General features: G+C 40.0%; 2 protein-coding genes across 2 annotated transcripts in view; one reads left to right on the top strand and one right to left on the bottom strand.

Moving 5' to 3' along the window:
• Positions 1-313: 313 nt before the first annotated feature.
• On the top strand, positions 314-12,976 carry kctd3 (potassium channel tetramerization domain containing 3). The gene is given in 20 exon segments (XM_034116615.1): positions 314-701; positions 1,025-1,078; positions 2,006-2,051; positions 2,357-2,430; positions 2,544-2,602; positions 3,359-3,439; positions 3,633-3,788; positions 4,627-4,717; positions 5,133-5,323; positions 5,408-5,523; positions 5,954-6,041; positions 6,502-6,618; positions 6,789-6,959; positions 7,057-7,212; positions 7,572-7,668; positions 7,807-8,000; positions 8,210-8,348; positions 8,568-8,690; positions 9,240-9,285; positions 9,287-12,976. Coding segments are annotated over 20 exon segments (2,607 nt in total). The 5' UTR covers positions 314-630; the 3' UTR covers positions 9,824-12,976.
• Positions 12,977-15,069: 2,093 nt separating this feature from the next.
• ush2a (Usher syndrome 2A (autosomal recessive, mild)) overlaps positions 15,070-18,537 on the bottom strand; it is a 184,516-nt gene continuing 181,048 nt past the window's right edge. Inside the window, 3 exon segments of the mRNA XM_034116183.1 lie at positions 15,070-16,437; positions 17,336-17,515; positions 18,041-18,106. Coding sequence (XP_033972074.1) covers positions 16,348-16,437; positions 17,336-17,515; positions 18,041-18,106 — 336 coding nt within the window. The 3' untranslated portion in view covers positions 15,070-16,347.

The raw sequence follows: 18,537 nt of genomic DNA, 5'->3' as shown, positions 1-18,537 counted from the left end.
TTGAACTGATAAAAGAGCGACCAAGATAGTTCACGTCCATAATGCTCTCTGAAGGTTGCAGTTAGCCTAAGGGCCTACTGTTACATCTATGTAAAGTGTCTATATCTGACAAAGCGATTTCACTAACCACTAACCGATTATATTTAATGCAGAATTCCTATTTTAAGTATTCATTTTCCCTACAAAATAAGTTTCTAGGGGTTCAATATCTGTCGTTTAGGCGAAACCGGAAGTTGTCAGAGGTGAACGCTCTCGCCTAATTTGTATACGGTTTGTACAGCTGTTTCACGTTGCTAATATTCTGCGCAAGATGTTATCCACGATTTACATGCAAGGCAGTGATGCAAACTAGCTCGCTGGAAAATAAAGGAATTGTTGTGTGGCTGCCTTTTGGATAAAAAGGCCCCCTGTTTCCCCTCGCCCACTATGCGGAGGCTTCAAGATACCGAGGCTGTCCGTATAGATCGTTTATATTTAATGGAAGGTGGGACGAAGGAGAGGTTGTGAGGCTGGGGACAGACGGGACATCGGCTGGGCTGAGGAGTGTTAGCAAGCTAGCTGTCGTCGTGACAGTAACAATTATAACGAAACAGTGACTTTCCCGTACAACAACCCAGTGGCTCGGTCATCATGGCTACGAATGGCATCAACTTAACGCCTGGGATGGGAGAGATCATTCAGCTAAATGTCGGTGGGACAAGGTAATCATCAACAGGACAGATGATGGTCGTCATTGGGACATTGAGCTCTGTCTACCTACGTGTATGATGATATTTGCAATATTTATGGTCAAGCAGTCATGGTTGTAGCTGAAGTAGATACAGCACTCAAGGTTATGTCCTTATTATATATGCACTATTCACTCTCATTTAATTTGACCTTAGGCTACTGTACATCTACAAGGCAATTCCTTTTCTGGCATGCCATTACCATCTAATATTGTCATGCCAAAGAGTGAACGGACCCTACATTTTCCTTCTCCCAGTGTTTGTAATGATTGTGCTATTGTGTCTTTATATCTTAGGTTCAGCACCTCCAGACAGACTCTGATGTGGATCCCAGACTCTTTCTTCTCAAGGTGGATTTATTGGACTCTCTTCAAAAACAGATGATGCATGAAACAAAATTGACTCTTTGGGAAGTGTTAGAAATTAAAAAAAAGCAATTGAAACACTGGCTACATAAGTGCAGTTTAAGAGTATTAATTATTAGAAGTATCTGGCTGTGTATAATAAAGAAGGAAAAAATTAATACAGACAGACTTCTGCAATAAGTCAATTTTTAACACATACTGTTCATATTTTTAAGCAGACGTGAACCTGACAACTTTGAAATTGTAATTGAGAAACTATAACATGTCTAGACAACCTCTTGAAAGTAGAGCTAATTAAACTGCAAGATTGCTATGGCATGTATGAGTTTCACCAAAAACAGATCGAAGCTCAGTGAGCGTGCTAGCGTGCTCATGCAAACCCATAAAACAAAACTTGTATTACATAATTAATGTTAAGTACTGATGTTCCATTATCTCGTCCCTGTCTTGCTTCATACTTCCAACATTCTGGTGATTGTAAATGTCAGGGGATTACAAATGTGGTCCGCTTTATATATAGTGAGTTATTTAGGTGTGAGGGGAAACCACAGTTAAAGGGAAATAGCCGATAGGGGCTGGGCAAATACCACAATTGGAACAAACTCAAACACAGGAGTGAGCTCACAGTTTGACAACAACTGACCAAGTAGTGCTATCTGTCTGTCTATCTGCCAGAGCACCTGTCTGCCTGCCACAGCACCTGTCTGCCTGCCTGCCTGTCAGTCTCTGTGCCCCCAGCTGTCTGCAGTGTACAGTCAATATGAAGACATTCTTCATACACACTTTCAGACATGCTGATGCAGCACTAATCTGTAGTATAGAGTCAACATGTAAAAGTCAGTGTGCAAATAAGTGAAACAGGACAAGTCATAGGGTTAACTGGAGTACTGTGTGTGTGTGTGTAATTTCCAGTTTGCTGAGTGGAAGGATATCCACTCTTCGGGATGAAACTGGAGCTGTAAGTATAGCCTTTGTTGCTCCTTATTGAAAAAAACTAGGACAGTCTCTGCGGGCAACACATAATCATTCTCTAAAAGCTTCCAGCTGATAGGACATTATCTGCTGAAAAATATGATGCATGACCCTTATATTATACGTGTATGCTTAAGCTAAGAAATTGTACAGTTTGAGACCATATAAAATAAAAAGAATGTGTCATCACATTTAATCCCCTTTCCTATTGTGAAATTATGTTTTTTTTTTTATTACAAATTCACTTTTTAAATTATTTCAATGTCAGTAAGGATGTTTCTCCACCCACAGATATTTATAGACCGAGACCCCACAGCTTTTGCACCAATTCTGAATTTCCTAAGAACCAAAGAATTGGACCTGCGGTAAGAAGACATCAGAATATTCAGATATTTCACTAAATGTTTACTTCAACAAAACATTATGTTTAAGTAGTAACCAGTCTCACTTAATACTTCTGCTGTGTTTTTCTCTTTAGGGGTGTCAACATCAGCGTCCTGCGACATGAAGCAGAGTTTTACGGGATAACGCCTTTAGGTGTGTTGCTTTACAGAGCTTTTTTTCTGTTGAGGAAATGGAGGTAGCAGCCTTATCAAGCACAAACATAATGCTGCTGTGTTGTATCAAGTTTGTTCTGTGGCCAACTTTTTGGTCGCTACATGTCATCATCACCAGGTAGTGTGTACCAGCTGGGCTTTTTGTGGTGCAATTTGAACAAATGTAGTAAAAGTAAACAAAAATAATGTAATGATATATTACAAGGGAAACTTTTCTGTGTAACATAAAATGTTGTTTTGGCTTCAAAGGCCACCTGACCAGGGTCAAAACCTTATTACCGTTGTTTCCATGTGCTCTAATGTGGTTAAACTTCCTGTTTCAGTCTTTGTAACTTCCCTGCATTGTCTGAGCCTCAATGGGAAAGTTACCTTTTGTGTAAACTGATCACCTGCTTAAAATCATCAAATAAACAGCATTACATTACAATACACTGCAAAATATCACATAGAATTGAAATCATAGACAATGCCCTCAACTCAAAAACAGTATTTTATAGGTCATGAACTTTATGATTAACATGAATAACAATAACTTAAAATGTTAAAGACCGTACACCACAAATAATTGGAGTATGATGTTTAAAATCCATAAAAAAACGCATTGCATTATTTCAAGCATTACAAGTGTTTTAATTTGTATGTTTTGCAGAAATTACATAAGTATTAATAAGTAATAAGCTTCTCTGGTCATCAGGGGCTCATGGAATTGTGTGTGTGTATTTGTGTGTGTGTGTAGTACGGCGCCTGCTGCTGTGTGAGGAACTGGACCGCTCTTCTTGTGGTAGCGTTCTCTTCCATGGCTATCTGCCGCCTCCAGGTAAAGACATGAAACTGAGTGGAACAGAAAGAGATCTGAAAAAAGAGTAAACCAATACACTCAACAGAAGTTTCAATGTATGTTCCAAAAACAACAGGATTTGACACAATTGTTTTTAGTTCACAGAACACTATAAAAATACAAATCTTCACAACTTTCTATCTATAAATGTCAGTGTATATGTTCTTGACAGCCATCCCTGCCCGTAAGTCAGGCCCTGCCTCAGTCGCCCATGGCCCCTCCTCTGATGGGCCGGGTCCCAGTGGAGCAGAGGGCTTCACCCGCGTGGGTCCCCCTCCTCACCCATCTCTCTCTGGCTCACCTGGAACAGACGACAACCACAAACTGGGTGAGCAACATAGGACATCTTTTCAAGTGTGTCCAAAATGATAAGATAAACTATAAAGGGCCCTCACAGACTTATTCCAAGGCTTTTCACAAAAGTTCAATAACACATGTATGTTTCCTGTGATTCAGATCCACTCCTAAATACAATTGGTTCCTGGCCCATGCTACACCCTTGCACCAAGTTTCTTTGAAATGAGCAGTTTCACCTTAACCCTGCTGAGAAAAAGAGAAACCAAACTGTTAACATAACGTTCTTGACAGAGATACAACATGGTTAGGTTGTAGATTATATAAATGCTTACAGCTGTTGTTTGAAAGAGCTTAAGCTTCATCTTAGAAAAAAGAAAACAGGCAGAAAATAAATCTTGGTTTCATATTGGTTATGTCTGACTGTATGTTCCTACATGTTTATCTGTGTGTCACATGTGTCTGTGTGTGACAGTAAGAGAGAATAGTACATGTACCGTTTATGCATGTCCACATGTGCGTGTGTTTCTGTGAGTGTGCATTATTGCTGGAGCTAATGTGACCTGACACATCTTCTCACTGCTGTCTGAGAGGCCTAGTTTCCCATTGGCCTGCTCTCTGTTGAGGGTGACATCAGAAAACAAAAGTTACAATAAACAAGAGAGTGTGCTCTGGACTGATGCAGAACGATATCAGATGGGTGTTTTATATCATACAATCATTTGAAGTAAAAATCACTGATCCCTACATGTTGAAGACCTACTTTTTATATTGTACTTTACATAAAGACAAATAATGAATACTATAGGGGGGACGAAAGGACATTTACTACAACAGTTGTGTGCTTGTGTATATTTTGTGTGCATGTGCAGGTCCTGTGGTTGACCCCAGGAAGGTGCTGATCATAGCGGGACACCACAACTGGATTGTAGCAGCTTACGCTCACTATGTCATCTGCTACAGGTAATACTGCCACAGCATGGTGGGTTAAAAGTAAAACAATTCTCATCCTTTCTACAGTTCATCAGGGAGAGACATTCAATTATTTATGATAGGAAGCTGGAGTCATTATCTGTTGTGTCTCACATTTCTCACTAAACCTTCTGTACTTGTGTCAGTAGTGATGTATTTTTCTTTATCAAAACAAGTAGACCACAAAATGTAATTTAGTTGGAATCGTTTGTGTTTCACTCTGGATCTGCTTGTTTAGTTACGTTGCTAATGAAAACTGACTTTTCATATCCTACTCGTCACGCTCTTTCAAAACATACCTATTTGTTCAAAACTGTCCTTAAAATATATATTATAAAACACTTAATTATGGCTCTTTGTAAGAATAGAAGCAGAGGTAAATGTGTATCTGTGTGTCTCACTACAGGATAAAGGAATCTTCAGGATGGCAGCAGGTGTTTTCTTCCCCCTACCTTGACTGGACCATTGAACGCATCGCACTAAACGCCAAGGTGGTGGGAGGCCCGCATGGAGACAAGGACAAGATGGTGGCCGCCGCCTCTGAAAGCAACATCATCCTGTGGAACATCCAAGATGGAGGCAATGGAAATGAGATAGGTAAACAGAGAGTTACTGTATGTTTGTGTCTTAATACCACCTTGCTGAATTCACATCAATTCCAACCTCTCCCCACCCCCGAAGGTGTGTTCAGTCTCGGTGTACCTGTGGACGATCTCTTCTTTATTGGGAACCAGCTGGTGGCTACAAGCCATACAGGGAAGGTCGGGGTGTGGAATGCCGTCACACAGCACTGGCAGGTAGGAGTGAATAAATAATACACTATAATGTATTTTGTGTATGTAGAGAGTTGTTTGATGATTGATAAGGGTTCTCCTCTGTGTTCGTGTTTTACTGAGTGAAGTGAATGAACTCTTCTGTAAGGGTGTGTGTGTGTGTGTGTGTGTGTGTGTGTGTGTGTGTGTGTGTGTGTGTGTGTGTGTGTGTGTGTGTGTGTGTGTGTGTGTGTGTGTGTGTGTGTGTGTGTGTGTGTGTGTGTGTGTGTGTGTGTGTGTGTGTGTGTGTGTGTGTGTGTGTGTGTGTGTGTGTGTGTGTTGTGTGTGTGTGTGTGTGTGTGTGTGTGTGTGTGAGCGCGAGCGAGCGAGCGCGCATTTGACCCTTCATTGAATGTACAGTGTGTGTGTGCTTTCAATTGAGGGACGTTGACCTTTTTCTCTGTATGTGTTCAAGGTTCAAGATGTGGTTCCTATTACCAGTTGCGACACAGCAGGGTCCTTTCTACTGCTGGGCTGCAACAATGGCTCCATCTACTACATAGGTACATGGATGTTTATACACACATACATACAAACACTTGTGCACACAGGGTTTCCTATCTTTGTTTCTGCCACTCAGTTTATTGGATGTTTGTGAAGTGACTTAAGCTATATTCAGACTGCAGATAAAACTGGCCCAAATCTCCTTCTTGTTGCACATATGTCAACCAGATGTTTTGAATTCTGATTGTGGCCATTTTCATGTGTGGTCCTTAGACAGGTATGGGTCTGATGTTTTGCAATGCAACCTCAGTCTGAACAGTCAAATTTCCACAAGTTTTATGTCAGTCCGGATAAAAATTATTCACAATTCTGAGCTGGGCGATAGTCTTTCGGACTGTAACTTATAAAATAATTTTTTTTTTAATCAAAAAGTATTTTTTATACATTTTTCTGAGTCCACTGGACCTTGATTTCATAAAATGTTGTTAACACATTCACATTTCTTCTATATCTTTTCAGACATGCAAAAGTTCCCACTGAGGATGAAGGATAATGACCTTCTAGTGACAGAGCTCTATCACGACCCTTCAAACGATGCCATCACTGCGCTGTCTGTCTACCTCACACCTAAAACCAGTTAGTACACCAGAACTCGGCTATCAGTAAAGAAGAAAATAAACGTTATTCACTTGTATAAATGTGTTCTTAATTTAGATTCAGCTCTGTAACATTAATCCCAGTGACTGACCTGCCATTAAAATGTCCTGTGTGTGTGTGTGTATGTGTTACATATTCTCTTGTCTCAGGTGTGAGTGGGAACTGGATAGAGATAGCGTACGGGACGAGCAGCGGGGCCGTGAGAGTGATTGTGCAACACCCGGAGACAGTGGGATCGGGCCCCCAGCTCTTCCAGACGTTCACCGTGCACAGGAGCCCGGTGACGAAGATCATGCTGTCTGAGAAACATCTGGTGTCAGGTGAGGAAGGGGCATCATCATCTCACTGTGTTCTCTCTTACCTACCTGTGTGTGTACCTGTCATTGAAATCCCCTGCTGATTTTCTGTGTGTGTCAGTGTGTGCGGACAACAACCACGTTCGGACGTGGACGGTGACGCGCTTCAGAGGGATGATCTCCACCCAGCCCGGCTCCACCCCTCTGGCTTCCTTCAAAATCCTGTCTCTGGAGGAGACGGAGAGCCACGGGAGCTACTGCTCCGGGAATGATATTGGTGAGACAGTTAAGAAAAGACGATTAATATGATTAATGATTAATCATGAGGGAGGGATAGATGCATTCAAGAGTAAGAAACAGATTGTCTGATACTCATCTTTCGAAAAGAGGGGCAAGTTTGGGATTGACAGGTACTCGATGTGCAGATATGTGTACTATACTTCTGACATCATTAAAATATTTACTTGATCAAAGAGTCCATGCATTGGACATATTGTCGTATAAAAAAGACAAATCGAGTGCAGTTTTATAATCCAAAAGGTTTCCTCACAGTATTTTGTAGTGGACTTGCTCCATCCAGATGTGAGATGGCAGGCTGATGTGCAGGTAGAGACTGATTGTGTTCCCTGCTCTCAGGTCCATTTGGGGAGAGAGACGATCAGCAGGTTTTCATCCAGAAGGTGATCCCCATCACCAACAAACTGTTTGTGAGGCTCTCATCGACTGGAAAGAGGTATAATATTCTCCATCTGACTTTTACCTAATTTAGTTTTCACTGCAAAGAGGGAGGATGATTTGTCCATTCTTTGTTGTGTTCTTATCTGTAAGCTGTTCTCCTCTTGACCTGTGTTCAAATGTGTGTGTTTGTCAGGATCTGTGAAGTGCAGTCGGTGGATTTGACCACCATCTCTTGCTTCATGGTGCGGGAGTGCGAGGGTTCGAGCCGCATGGGGTCACGACCTCGGCACTATCTGTTCACTGGTCATGGCAACGGCGGCATCCAAATGTGGGACCTGACCACTGCGATGGACAACGCTAACAAAGGAGAGGAGAAGAACAAAGAGGGTGAGGAGGGAGGGACAGATAAGGGGAGAAAGAGGGGAGGCTGAACTTAGGAAGGTGACAAATAACAGTAAAGTTGGAAAGAATGTCCATAGATGTTTTTACTCACCTACAAAACCAAATCGTATTTTCTGGTTACACAGTAGGCTATTTCTTGGATTACATTCTACATATATTTTTCTCTGTGTACTGAAGCTGCTTTTGTTTGACAGATGTAGGCGGGCCTTCAGAGAAGGAGCTGCTGCAGCTGTTGGATCAGTGCGACCTGAGCACCTCCCGCTGCGCTACGCCAAATATTAGCCCCGCCCCCTCTGTGCTGCACCACACACGCCTCAGAGAGTCCTGCTCAAGGTTAGACAGGAATATCACACACACACACCATCTCAAAGACAAACAGCCATACAGATACATCCACGCATACAGTTATACACAGAATGAGAAAACTGTCTGTCTCAATACCGTAATCACTATAAATAATGTCTTTTGTACATTGGTTTTTTAACTAATATGTACTGTGGGAAGTGTCGCTTGCAGCTCTTACCTGTCTCACTCTTTTTTATCTTCTGTCAGTCTGCAGTTACAGGCCCAGGAGCCCATCCCTGAGAGCCAGGCGACCTACGGAGCGGTGCGGCCCTACAGAGAGAGCCCCCTGCTGGCCCGAGCCCGACGCACTGAGTCCTTCCACAGCTACAGGTGAAATGATCTTTGTCACTCTGTGCAGATATATTAAAGGGTCACCTCTCCCTCACAAAGCATTTCTCACTGACCCCTAATGGTATCAAGCCACACAGATCGTTTGGGTTTTATTTTCAAATGTTTTTTATATGTTTATTCTTCTATCAAGGAAAACAAATCCTAATAAAACTGTTAAAAGCTTATTTTATGTGTAATGGGCACCACAAACAAAAATCTATTCACCTCTACTGTATAAGTGAGAATTCAGTCTTTTTCAGTTATTTGGAGAACTTTACCGTAATACAGTTGCATTTTCTTTTATCTTCCAGTGTTTTTTTTACACCTGATGATTTGTGTATAGTGTTTTTAGCCAATAAAGAGCTAATAAGGAAAGAAATGAGAGTGAAAAATATGCTTTGCTGCGCCTTTTCAATACCAGGAGTGAGGACCACACAGCCAAAATCTGATAATGCTCTTTTCATATAAGCTTGGAAAATACCAAGTTGTTGGAATATTGTGTTTTATCTATCCGCCTGTAACTGACTCCATCCATCCATATTTCTACAGAGACTTCCAGAACTTTTCCCTGAGTCGAGGGATGCTGGACAGCACCGGGCCGCCCCCCCCCGCCGGGCCCCGCCCAGACCCTCGATGTCCGCCGCTCGCTCTGTGACTTCGGGCCCGACGACAGCGAGAGGAGGGCCTCGGCTCTGGAGTTCTGGGCCTGCCGGTCGTCCAGCTCCAGCTCCAACACGATAACAGGAGCCACGGCAACGGCTGCTGTTTCTGCTGTGAAGACGGAGAGCGGTCCAGAGTCTCCACGACAACCTCCTGACAGCCCCATTCCAGGAGGTGACGTGAGGCGGAAGGTGTTTCCACAGCCAGAGGAGGGCGAGGGGGCGGGATCAGGGGGAGAGGGGGGGAAGGCGGACGGAGTTGTGAGGAAGAGAGGAGTCCTGGAAGGAGGCTTTCTGGGGAGGAAGAGGGCTCCCCCAGTCCCCCACCTCTCCTCCGTCACCTCTGGATCTGAAGGGGGGGGCAGCGACTCATCCTCCAACGCCTCCCCCTCCCCGACCAAACTGTCTTCCTCCACCTCGCCGCGACACAGGAAGCTCGCGCCCGAACTGTCCAATCAGGACAGCAGCCTGTGACAGTGAAATGCTCTGGTAGTGGCGTCCTGTAGGTACATGTAGGAGAGGATTCTGGGTATCACAGCAGAGGAGGAATATGTCACGTCATGATGCACGTGGATGAAGGACATTCTTCTTTTGGGTTTCCACACAAGATACTACCACGCTTTAATTTGACTTTGTCCCAGGACGAGTTTACTATACTCTGTTTTCTTTCCAGACCGTACTTATTTAAACTTAATTTAGGTCGCTGGAGCTCAAACATCTGTGTCACACTTTGGACCCAAAAATCGGTAATCTGTCTTTCCTCCATAATGGAGCATTTCCTCACACAAACAGCATGCCATCTCAACCAGCGCAGGAGTGCATTTCATTTTGGATCTTTTGAGGGATTTCAAGTTGTGTCACACTTGTAAAATATGCTGAGTACAACTGGAGCTCCTACTGTCTGATGGGTTAAGAGGTTTGCATTTTTAGGCACAAATCTGACGCAATTGGCCATCTCAGTTAGTCTTAAAGAACTTCTAAAATGTGTTTCTCTCTCTCTGTCAATGTTGTTGACTCTACATCTAAACAAACAACAGTCACAACAGAGCACACAGAGGTCTGCATGGCCTGGTATTGTGAAGGCTGTGCTGCCTGTTTGAAGCACAAAGCAGGCCGCTGATGTTCAGCTTGTATCATTAAGGAACAAATGGAAACAAAACAAGCACAGCACTAATAACAGAATGAGGGTTTCAAAAAGGCGTTTTTCATAGTGTAACACTCTTAAACAGATAACAGAATCAACAAAGGCACAGTTTCTACTTTTATCAAATATATAAACTGTTTATATCGTCTAATAGGCTGGTAGGAATGACTTTGCTCAGAAACTGACCTAAATCATTCAAGCTTACTTTCAAACAGAAAACTAACAACTAATCATTATTTTTATCGATTTCAATTGGCTATTGTATAGAAATGGGTGCTAACCCCTCCTTTTGAGAAGCTGAAACCAGCAGAAGTTTGCAATTTTTGTTGCGATTTATGGAGATTAAACATAATCGTTCCCGATTTTTGATTTATCAGAAGGCCCCTTTCAAAAACTCCTGATGTTATGAAGTGTCGCTGACAAGACGTGAACTTTGTTACATTTATCCTTAAAAATACCCTAAACATGTGACCCTTTCCGTAACCTTGGCAGCTACTTAAACCCTAATGTGAATCCACTTTTCTGAAGCCAGAGGCACAACGTTTTTGTTGTTAAGCAATGACACAAAAAGCCAACAGTCAGGATAGGTTGTTCAGCTCCAGCATGCTGGCAATCTTCCTGGCAACTATTTAACAGTAGCAGAAGAGCTAAAGTTAACTTGATTTGCTACACAAAGATGTTGGACTGCAACAACAACGTGAACATGTGTCTCATTCTCACTACAGCTGGCTTCCTGAAATGTACCTTTACAAGTTCCAGATAAATGTTCCTATTATAACATTATACTCATGGTAGCATAACTGGTAAAGGTCAAATATTTTTTTTAAATGATGGCTCTTTTTCACAAGTAAGTCCCAGTAAGCAATGCCAGTGAGCCAGCATGCACACACCGGTGAGATAAAATATCCGCTGCCTCATCTAATGCAGCAATTTGACGATTATTTAAAAAGTATTTGAAAACAAATTTGTTTCATTTTGAGAAAAGCTATCAAATATAAACAACTAAATCTGTATTTGTTGATTTATGCTTTGTGGTATACTGACAGTACATTATCAGTTCATTATCAGTACAGTCCATGGCCTTTCCTCCTCTAAATAGATCAACACAATTTGGTACTTTAGTTCACACATCTAGAAAAAGTTAAATTCAGTTTTTCACAGTGGTGCCTGCGCAATATCACACTGATTATTCTTATTTATATTGAATAGTCTTTAAAGTATCACAATATATATACTTACACTCAACTCAATACAAGGACCTGGTACACTACATCACTTTGCTCCAGTTGAAACAGATTTGAATGTGTCTTGTTTTGTTTTGTATGACTGTTGCAGTGCCTTATTTAACTTGATGACGGTTATCAGTGTGTGTTTTCATAGTAAAGGATTTAGACCAAAGGCTTGTGACGGCTGTGGAGCCATAAAGGACCTGTTCACTCAGCTTGAACTGTCTCATGATAGTTTTAAAACTGGCTAAAACAGAATATGTGGTTTCTTGAATGGATATACAGTACATATTAAATTATCAACATCTTTGGGTGTAAATTGTACATAATCTTGACATATGAAAACTGGAAAGTCCATTTGGTTATGATGTATTTGTGAAGGCCTAAAGGAGAGCCAAAAGGATGGCTTTGGATAAAAAAAATGGCAGCAACCTTAATAATTAGAGTAGCCATTTTGTGAGCTAAACTGCTTCTTCACTGCTTTAACACAGCTGTTTGTTAAAGAAACCAGGGTAGCTCTGATCTATGGTACATTTAGCTAATGCTGTCGGGGAAATGTAAAAATGTGTGACTTAAAAAGGGTAAATACATCGAGAAAGAGTTTCCTGAAATGTTGATTATAATTTGCCAAATGAAGCAGCTATAAAACATCTTTTAAGTCGATATTTAGCGTGTTGCTTATCTTCATCATCAGGTCCCTGCCTGTACAAAGATGTACATTTTCATGCACTAATAACTGTATAAAAAGTAGACATATTCAAAACAAAATCCTAATGTGGATGCATTGATGTGTGTGATGGTGTGTCAATACTTACACTGTTGTTCATGACATATTGTTAATAATCATATAATGCCTATATTGATATTACCATGCTATTGGACCTAACTCTGCATTTGCACTTGCACTATTAAGATTAATATTAAAATAAATTGCTCGTGTTTATTTTATATAAAAATATATATAGTTTAAATTGTATTTTAGCACATAACTGTTTAGTCTGTCCTTACCCCTCAGTTCCTCTCTGGCTATGTTTACATTATATTACAGCCAGATCCTAGCGAGCGAAAAGGAAAACATATCTGTTTGTTTAAACTACCGTGTACATTGTTTTACATTGTGTATGTTAGAAATGCTGCATTGTGTTATATTATTATTTACTGTGCACATCCATGATCAAATATAATGTTAACATTGAACACGTCAGAGCTTCAATGTTCATGTTCATGCAATTTAAAGTAAAACTGTGCTCACTAAAACTTCTCAAAACTGGACGTGTTTTATTTTTCCTCTAATAGCGGAGGTAAGCTGAGGTTACTGAAATATAGTTTTGTTGTCATTTTCCATTTGCAAAGTTTTTCTTAAAACATCAGCAGACTACAGTTCAGTATTTCTGCTGTTTAAAAGGATATCTTTCAAATCTGCATTAGTGCAAGACTGAAAAGTATAGCATCAGTTTGTCGACTGCTTCGAATGTTGAGCATCAGGGCCATTATCTTTATCGTAGCTTTCCAGGAAAACAAATTAGGAGTAACAGAAAACATTGAAATACATGTTAGGGATCTACGATATGTTAATCAATGACAATCTCAAGTGTTTTGGATGACTTATACTTACACCATTTTTTTATTTGGTCGTTTTGAGAACTTTGACAAGATTAAATCAAAGGGACATAATCATTTAATGTTCAGTTAAAAAAAAAAAATCTGCAGTTTCATCTTTAAAAACAACAATAATGACAACAGGCTGAAACAAATGCTTGCAGTCAGTTTTTTCCTGCTTGTTTGTACGAATAACCTGCCAAAGAGCACGATTGTATTATTTTAACAGTCACAGAGGTGTGTGTGTGTGTGTCTCCCCAGCGCTTTCATTTCACTAACCTTCCCGTTCAGACAGTCTCCTCTCTGAGACGCCGTCTGTCGTCATCGTGATTTATGAGTTTAATAAAACGCTGTGTGTGTGTAGCTCAGGGCCAAACTGTCCCTTACAATCACTCCAGCAGCTCTCTTTTCACAGCCTCTCCCTCCCTGCGTGGCTGACAATAGCTGTGAATGCGGCTGTGAATGTTTCAGAAGTGCCCTTGTCAGACTCTTGTCCTTGAGCGAGGGCACGGTTGTTACTGCCAGTTTGTTAATTTCAAACTTGCCTTGATGTCCCCTGAAGGGACGCGGGAGCAAAACTAAATTACTGCTGCGTAGTTTTGACGGAGACACCGGCCCTCTGTGTGTTTGTGCTGGTGTGTGTGTTTGTGCTGGTGCTGGTGTGTGTGTGTGTGTGTGTGTGTGTGTGTGTGTGTGTGTGTGTGTGTGTGTGTGTGTGTGTGTGTGTGTGTGTGTGTGTGTGTGTGTGTGTGTGTGTGTGTGTGTGTGTGTGTGTGTGTGTGTGTGTGTGTGTGTGTGTGAGTGTGTGTGAGACTGTGTGGTAACTAAGTCTCTGTGTTTCACTAACTCAGCAGAAAATGACAGCATTTCATCTGCAGCTAGATCACCACCATGACCAGACTGTTAGGGACTGTAGTTGAGCTAGATATCTCAGTTATGTCCCCAGTGTATTACCTACTCCTGGTTACACACACAGCCAAATGCAAATCAATAAACCGTATGTATTTATCACTATGAGAGGGCGATAAAGCAAATCAAATTTCACAATCTTTTTGATGAAATACCTCCATTTTGTGAAGATATTGTAGGGTTTACTAATGGTTCTTTAACACACATATTTACATAATGTTTTTTTTATTAGTGATGTATCATGAATAATGTTGATATCATGACCAGGTGGGTATTGGCAACATTAAAATTACATTACTTAAGGCAGCCTTTAAAACCAGGAACACACAACAGTTATGCTATATTACAAAATGACTGTATCCAAAATCTAAGACAATATTGATATATTATTAATATATTGCTAACTCTCAAGTTAAGAGCTTGAATATGGATAGTTTTTGAGCTACTGCTTTTTAAACACTGATAGGAACACCGTCCTCATATTTGTACTATCAAAAACAGAACAAGTGGAAAATAATTGTTGCATTAAACACTATGCCATAATAAGAAAGATGAAATTATACTTTTCTTGAAAATGTACATACAAGTTTTACAGATACAGTACATAGATATTTAATAGATGTACAAGGAGCACAACATATAGGAATCTAATGGAGAAACAGTCATGCTGGAAACGGTTTGCTTTGAGGAACAGTGTTAACTTTACAACTTATTTTAAATAATTTTCAAGTGAAGAAAATGTAAGACAAGTACAACTTTTTTTTTTCTTGACCATTATTTATAATTTCTCAAAAAAACACAAACATTGATCAATGAATAATCTATAAATACGCCTTTTTTTGTACAACAACCATAAATAATACTGCCAGTGTAAAAAAAGAAAATGTTATTATAACAATACAGAAGGCTTCAATTTAAGACATCAACGTTACACAGAAATTCAACATTCTGATAAATACTGTTTCTATCATGTTTAGCTTCTGAACATTAAAAGGCTTAATCTGTGGAGTCCACAAATACCCAGGGTTCATTCCTGCTGTAACACCAACACAGGAAGTAGCTGAGATCTGTTTATCTTTCTGAAGATGATTGCATTCTTGATAATACTAATTAAGCCACAGATAAACAACACTGAATCTGACTAACACTGACAGCTGAAATATGAAACCAAACACATTCAGCTTCCCTACATTTAAACAAAACTTAAACTCTCTATATAGTTTCTTGTCAATTTAAATCAACAACTGATACTGTACAAAAAAATCTCAGATCGGGCGCTCAAGTCACATCACATAATAACAACAGTCTGACGGCACATCTGTGATTCCCAGCCACATTTTAACACATTCATAATAATAAAAACAGTTGGCATTTTTTTGTCCATAAAACTAACACCAAGGCCATGTGTCTTTTTACAACTAAAAGATTGCTAGGCACAATAACGTCATGAAGCAGAAGAGGTGACGGAAACCTTTGATATTATTTGAGACTGGTTTAGATTTAAATAGTGAGAAAAACGAATCTGCTTTAAAATATACTAACAGTTGGCAAGCAGACACAGTAACACAATCATTTCCAACTCTCAATCTGGTTCTTTTGAGCAGGATTTAAGATATATGATATTGTATAATTACAATCCAGATATGGATACTCATAAGCTATGCAGCTGTATGACTCATAACCTACACAATCTCAGCTGACGGGGTTCATGTCTGATCTGTTTTCATGGATGTTGGATCCCTTCCTTCACTCAAGTTCAGACTATTAGTCCCAACAGAGAGTCATACACCGGTTTTGTAAAACACCTGTGTAAAATAGTTTAAGATGAAGTAAAGCAAACATTACCATCCCTTCCCCTCAGGAGTCTAAATCTGACTTTGTTTGATCATTAAAATATTAGTAACACTGTAGAAGCACAATATTGAGATACTTCAAATGAAAAGTAATTATTGTTTATCAATGGTGAATAATTCCCTTACATTATATTTAAGACTTTATATTTCAAGCATTGTCAATAATTGTCTAAAGCCTGGTATTCAGCTGATACCGAATAGGATTTATGTTTTGGTTTAAAACTTGGTTTAAAAGGTGACTGTGATACCTGATGAGACGTAGGGTTTCTAAAGATGAGTGTCAGTGAACATGGTGTGCTCCTTTTTCCCAGATCTTAAGGCTTTGATGGCGTCCACAAACTCATCCTCCTCCACATACTGAAAGAAAACATTGGATCACAGTTAGGACTTGAATAATGTAATGGATATCATCAGTTACAGAACGTACCGTAAGTGACAGAGAGCATAGAGCAAGTGACACCAGTTGTACCCTGTACTTTTTCACAATTCATTTATTTGAGTGTATATTCTGCACAATATAGTCATCTTCTAATGCTTGGTTCTACAATAATGCAAAATCAGTTTGGTATAGAGTGCCACAGTGACGCGTCCTAAAACCCGGAAGTAAGTTAGCATTTTACCACTTCCGGTTCCTTCGACAAAAACCAATGCAATTTCTCCATAGGATTTTGGAAAATAGCTCGAAATAAGGTCTGTGGTTGACAAATTGAAGAAACAGATCACGTTTTGTTCAGCCGGATAATCTCCACATGTCTACCCTACTTTTATAATTTTCGAATCATAAATCTAATCGATAGATTTATGATCGATAGATTTATGATTAGAAAACTATAAAAGTAGGGTAGACATGTGGAGATTATCCGAACCAAAATCCTATGGAGAAATTGCATTGGTTTTTGTCGAAGGAACCGGAAGGAGTTTACTTCCGGGTTTTAGGACGCGTCACTGAAATGAGCTTTGCTGATTTTCTATTTATTTAAATAATCTATTCATTTTAACACACTTGCTCTCACCTGTGTAGCTGTATTTGTGTTATCTTAATAATTGTTTGTACATATGTTATCAAGTTATTCTGTATCTTTGACAGAAGATACATTTCCACTGGTTTTGCATGAATATACAAGGGTCAGGTAATGATTACAATTCTACTTGACCTTAGAGTAAATGCATCAACATGTAGTCCTACTTTGTAATTACTGTACTTTAATGGTAATGTTAACAAACTAATTTGACATGCAAATACTTCTGTGCTCACCAGTCCAGAGTCATGTCCCAGTGGGTTGTCCCAGCTTCCTTCCTCCATCATCAGTGACTTCCTGTCGATCAGCTGACTGACGCTGCGGTGCAAGGAATGCTGGGAGTAGGCCAGGTCTGTCTGGCTCGGGACCCTCAGGACAGACATGGGGCTGCCCACTATCTTTGTGTCTGTCAGACCCTAAAGAATATTTATTTTAAATCAGATGGTGATCTCAAAGACCATATTACAAATGATATACATTATATTTTACTGCAAGTCATTTTTTTTATGCATAAAGAAGTTTTACATTTGATGAAGAAAAAAACAGATATACATTCACTGTCATGGATTACACCGTTTTCCACCACCTGACTCTCCAAATATAATGTTCACGTTACTAAATGAGTGGAAACCAATGGCAGTTAAGTATAGGTATCCACACTAGGACACACCAAAAGACTGCACAACATACAGTTTCTTACCTTTATGATATTGCATGTAATTACACTCACACAAACACACACACACACACATGCACAAACAAAACAGACATGCGTAGAAGGGCATCCACACAAATTCACAATCCCGTACCTCAGTGTAAACAGTGAAGCTTTTAAGTACAACGTTGCTGATCTCAACACAGCCTGCTACAGTGTCAAACTGCAGGGGGACAATAAAATACACATTTAGGGTTTGGTCAGTAATTATAGAAAAATGTCTTACTGTGGGACGGTCAGGGAGGAACACAGAGCTGGAGAGATGCTTAGAGCACAACTCAGGACAGGACCCCTGAGAGAGGGAGAGGGGGGGGAGAGAAGATGAGGATGGAGAAAGTAGAATAGGATGGAGGAAAGTCAGAAAAGGCAGGTATAGGAGAGAAAAAAAGACAGAAACAAATAAAAATAATTTAAAAGAGAACAAAGAGAGAAAAGTAAATGAATAAAAAAAATGCCTTATGTGGGTGAAACTTTTGTAAAGTAGTAGTAAGACTGTAATGTAAAAAATAATACAGTAATTAATCAAACGTTGGATAAAGGTGGAGAATCTAGTTTGATTAGCAGTGTTAGTACTAGTTATTGGTAATGAGTGATTTGAGAGCTAAAAGAGTTTGATCTCTTAGAACAATCGTAAATATGTCAGATAAAATGTTCCTACTCCTGAAAAACATCTGTATAAACCTATGTCAGAGTTTGGTTTGTGTAAAAAGATTCCTCATCCCA

This window comes from Trematomus bernacchii, unplaced genomic scaffold, assembly GCF_902827165.1.
Source record: "Trematomus bernacchii unplaced genomic scaffold, fTreBer1.1, whole genome shotgun sequence".
Taxonomy (NCBI): Eukaryota; Metazoa; Chordata; class Actinopteri; order Perciformes; family Nototheniidae; genus Trematomus; species Trematomus bernacchii.
The sequence above is the reverse complement of the archived record's forward strand: the minus strand, read 5'-3'. Positions and strand labels throughout refer to the sequence as shown.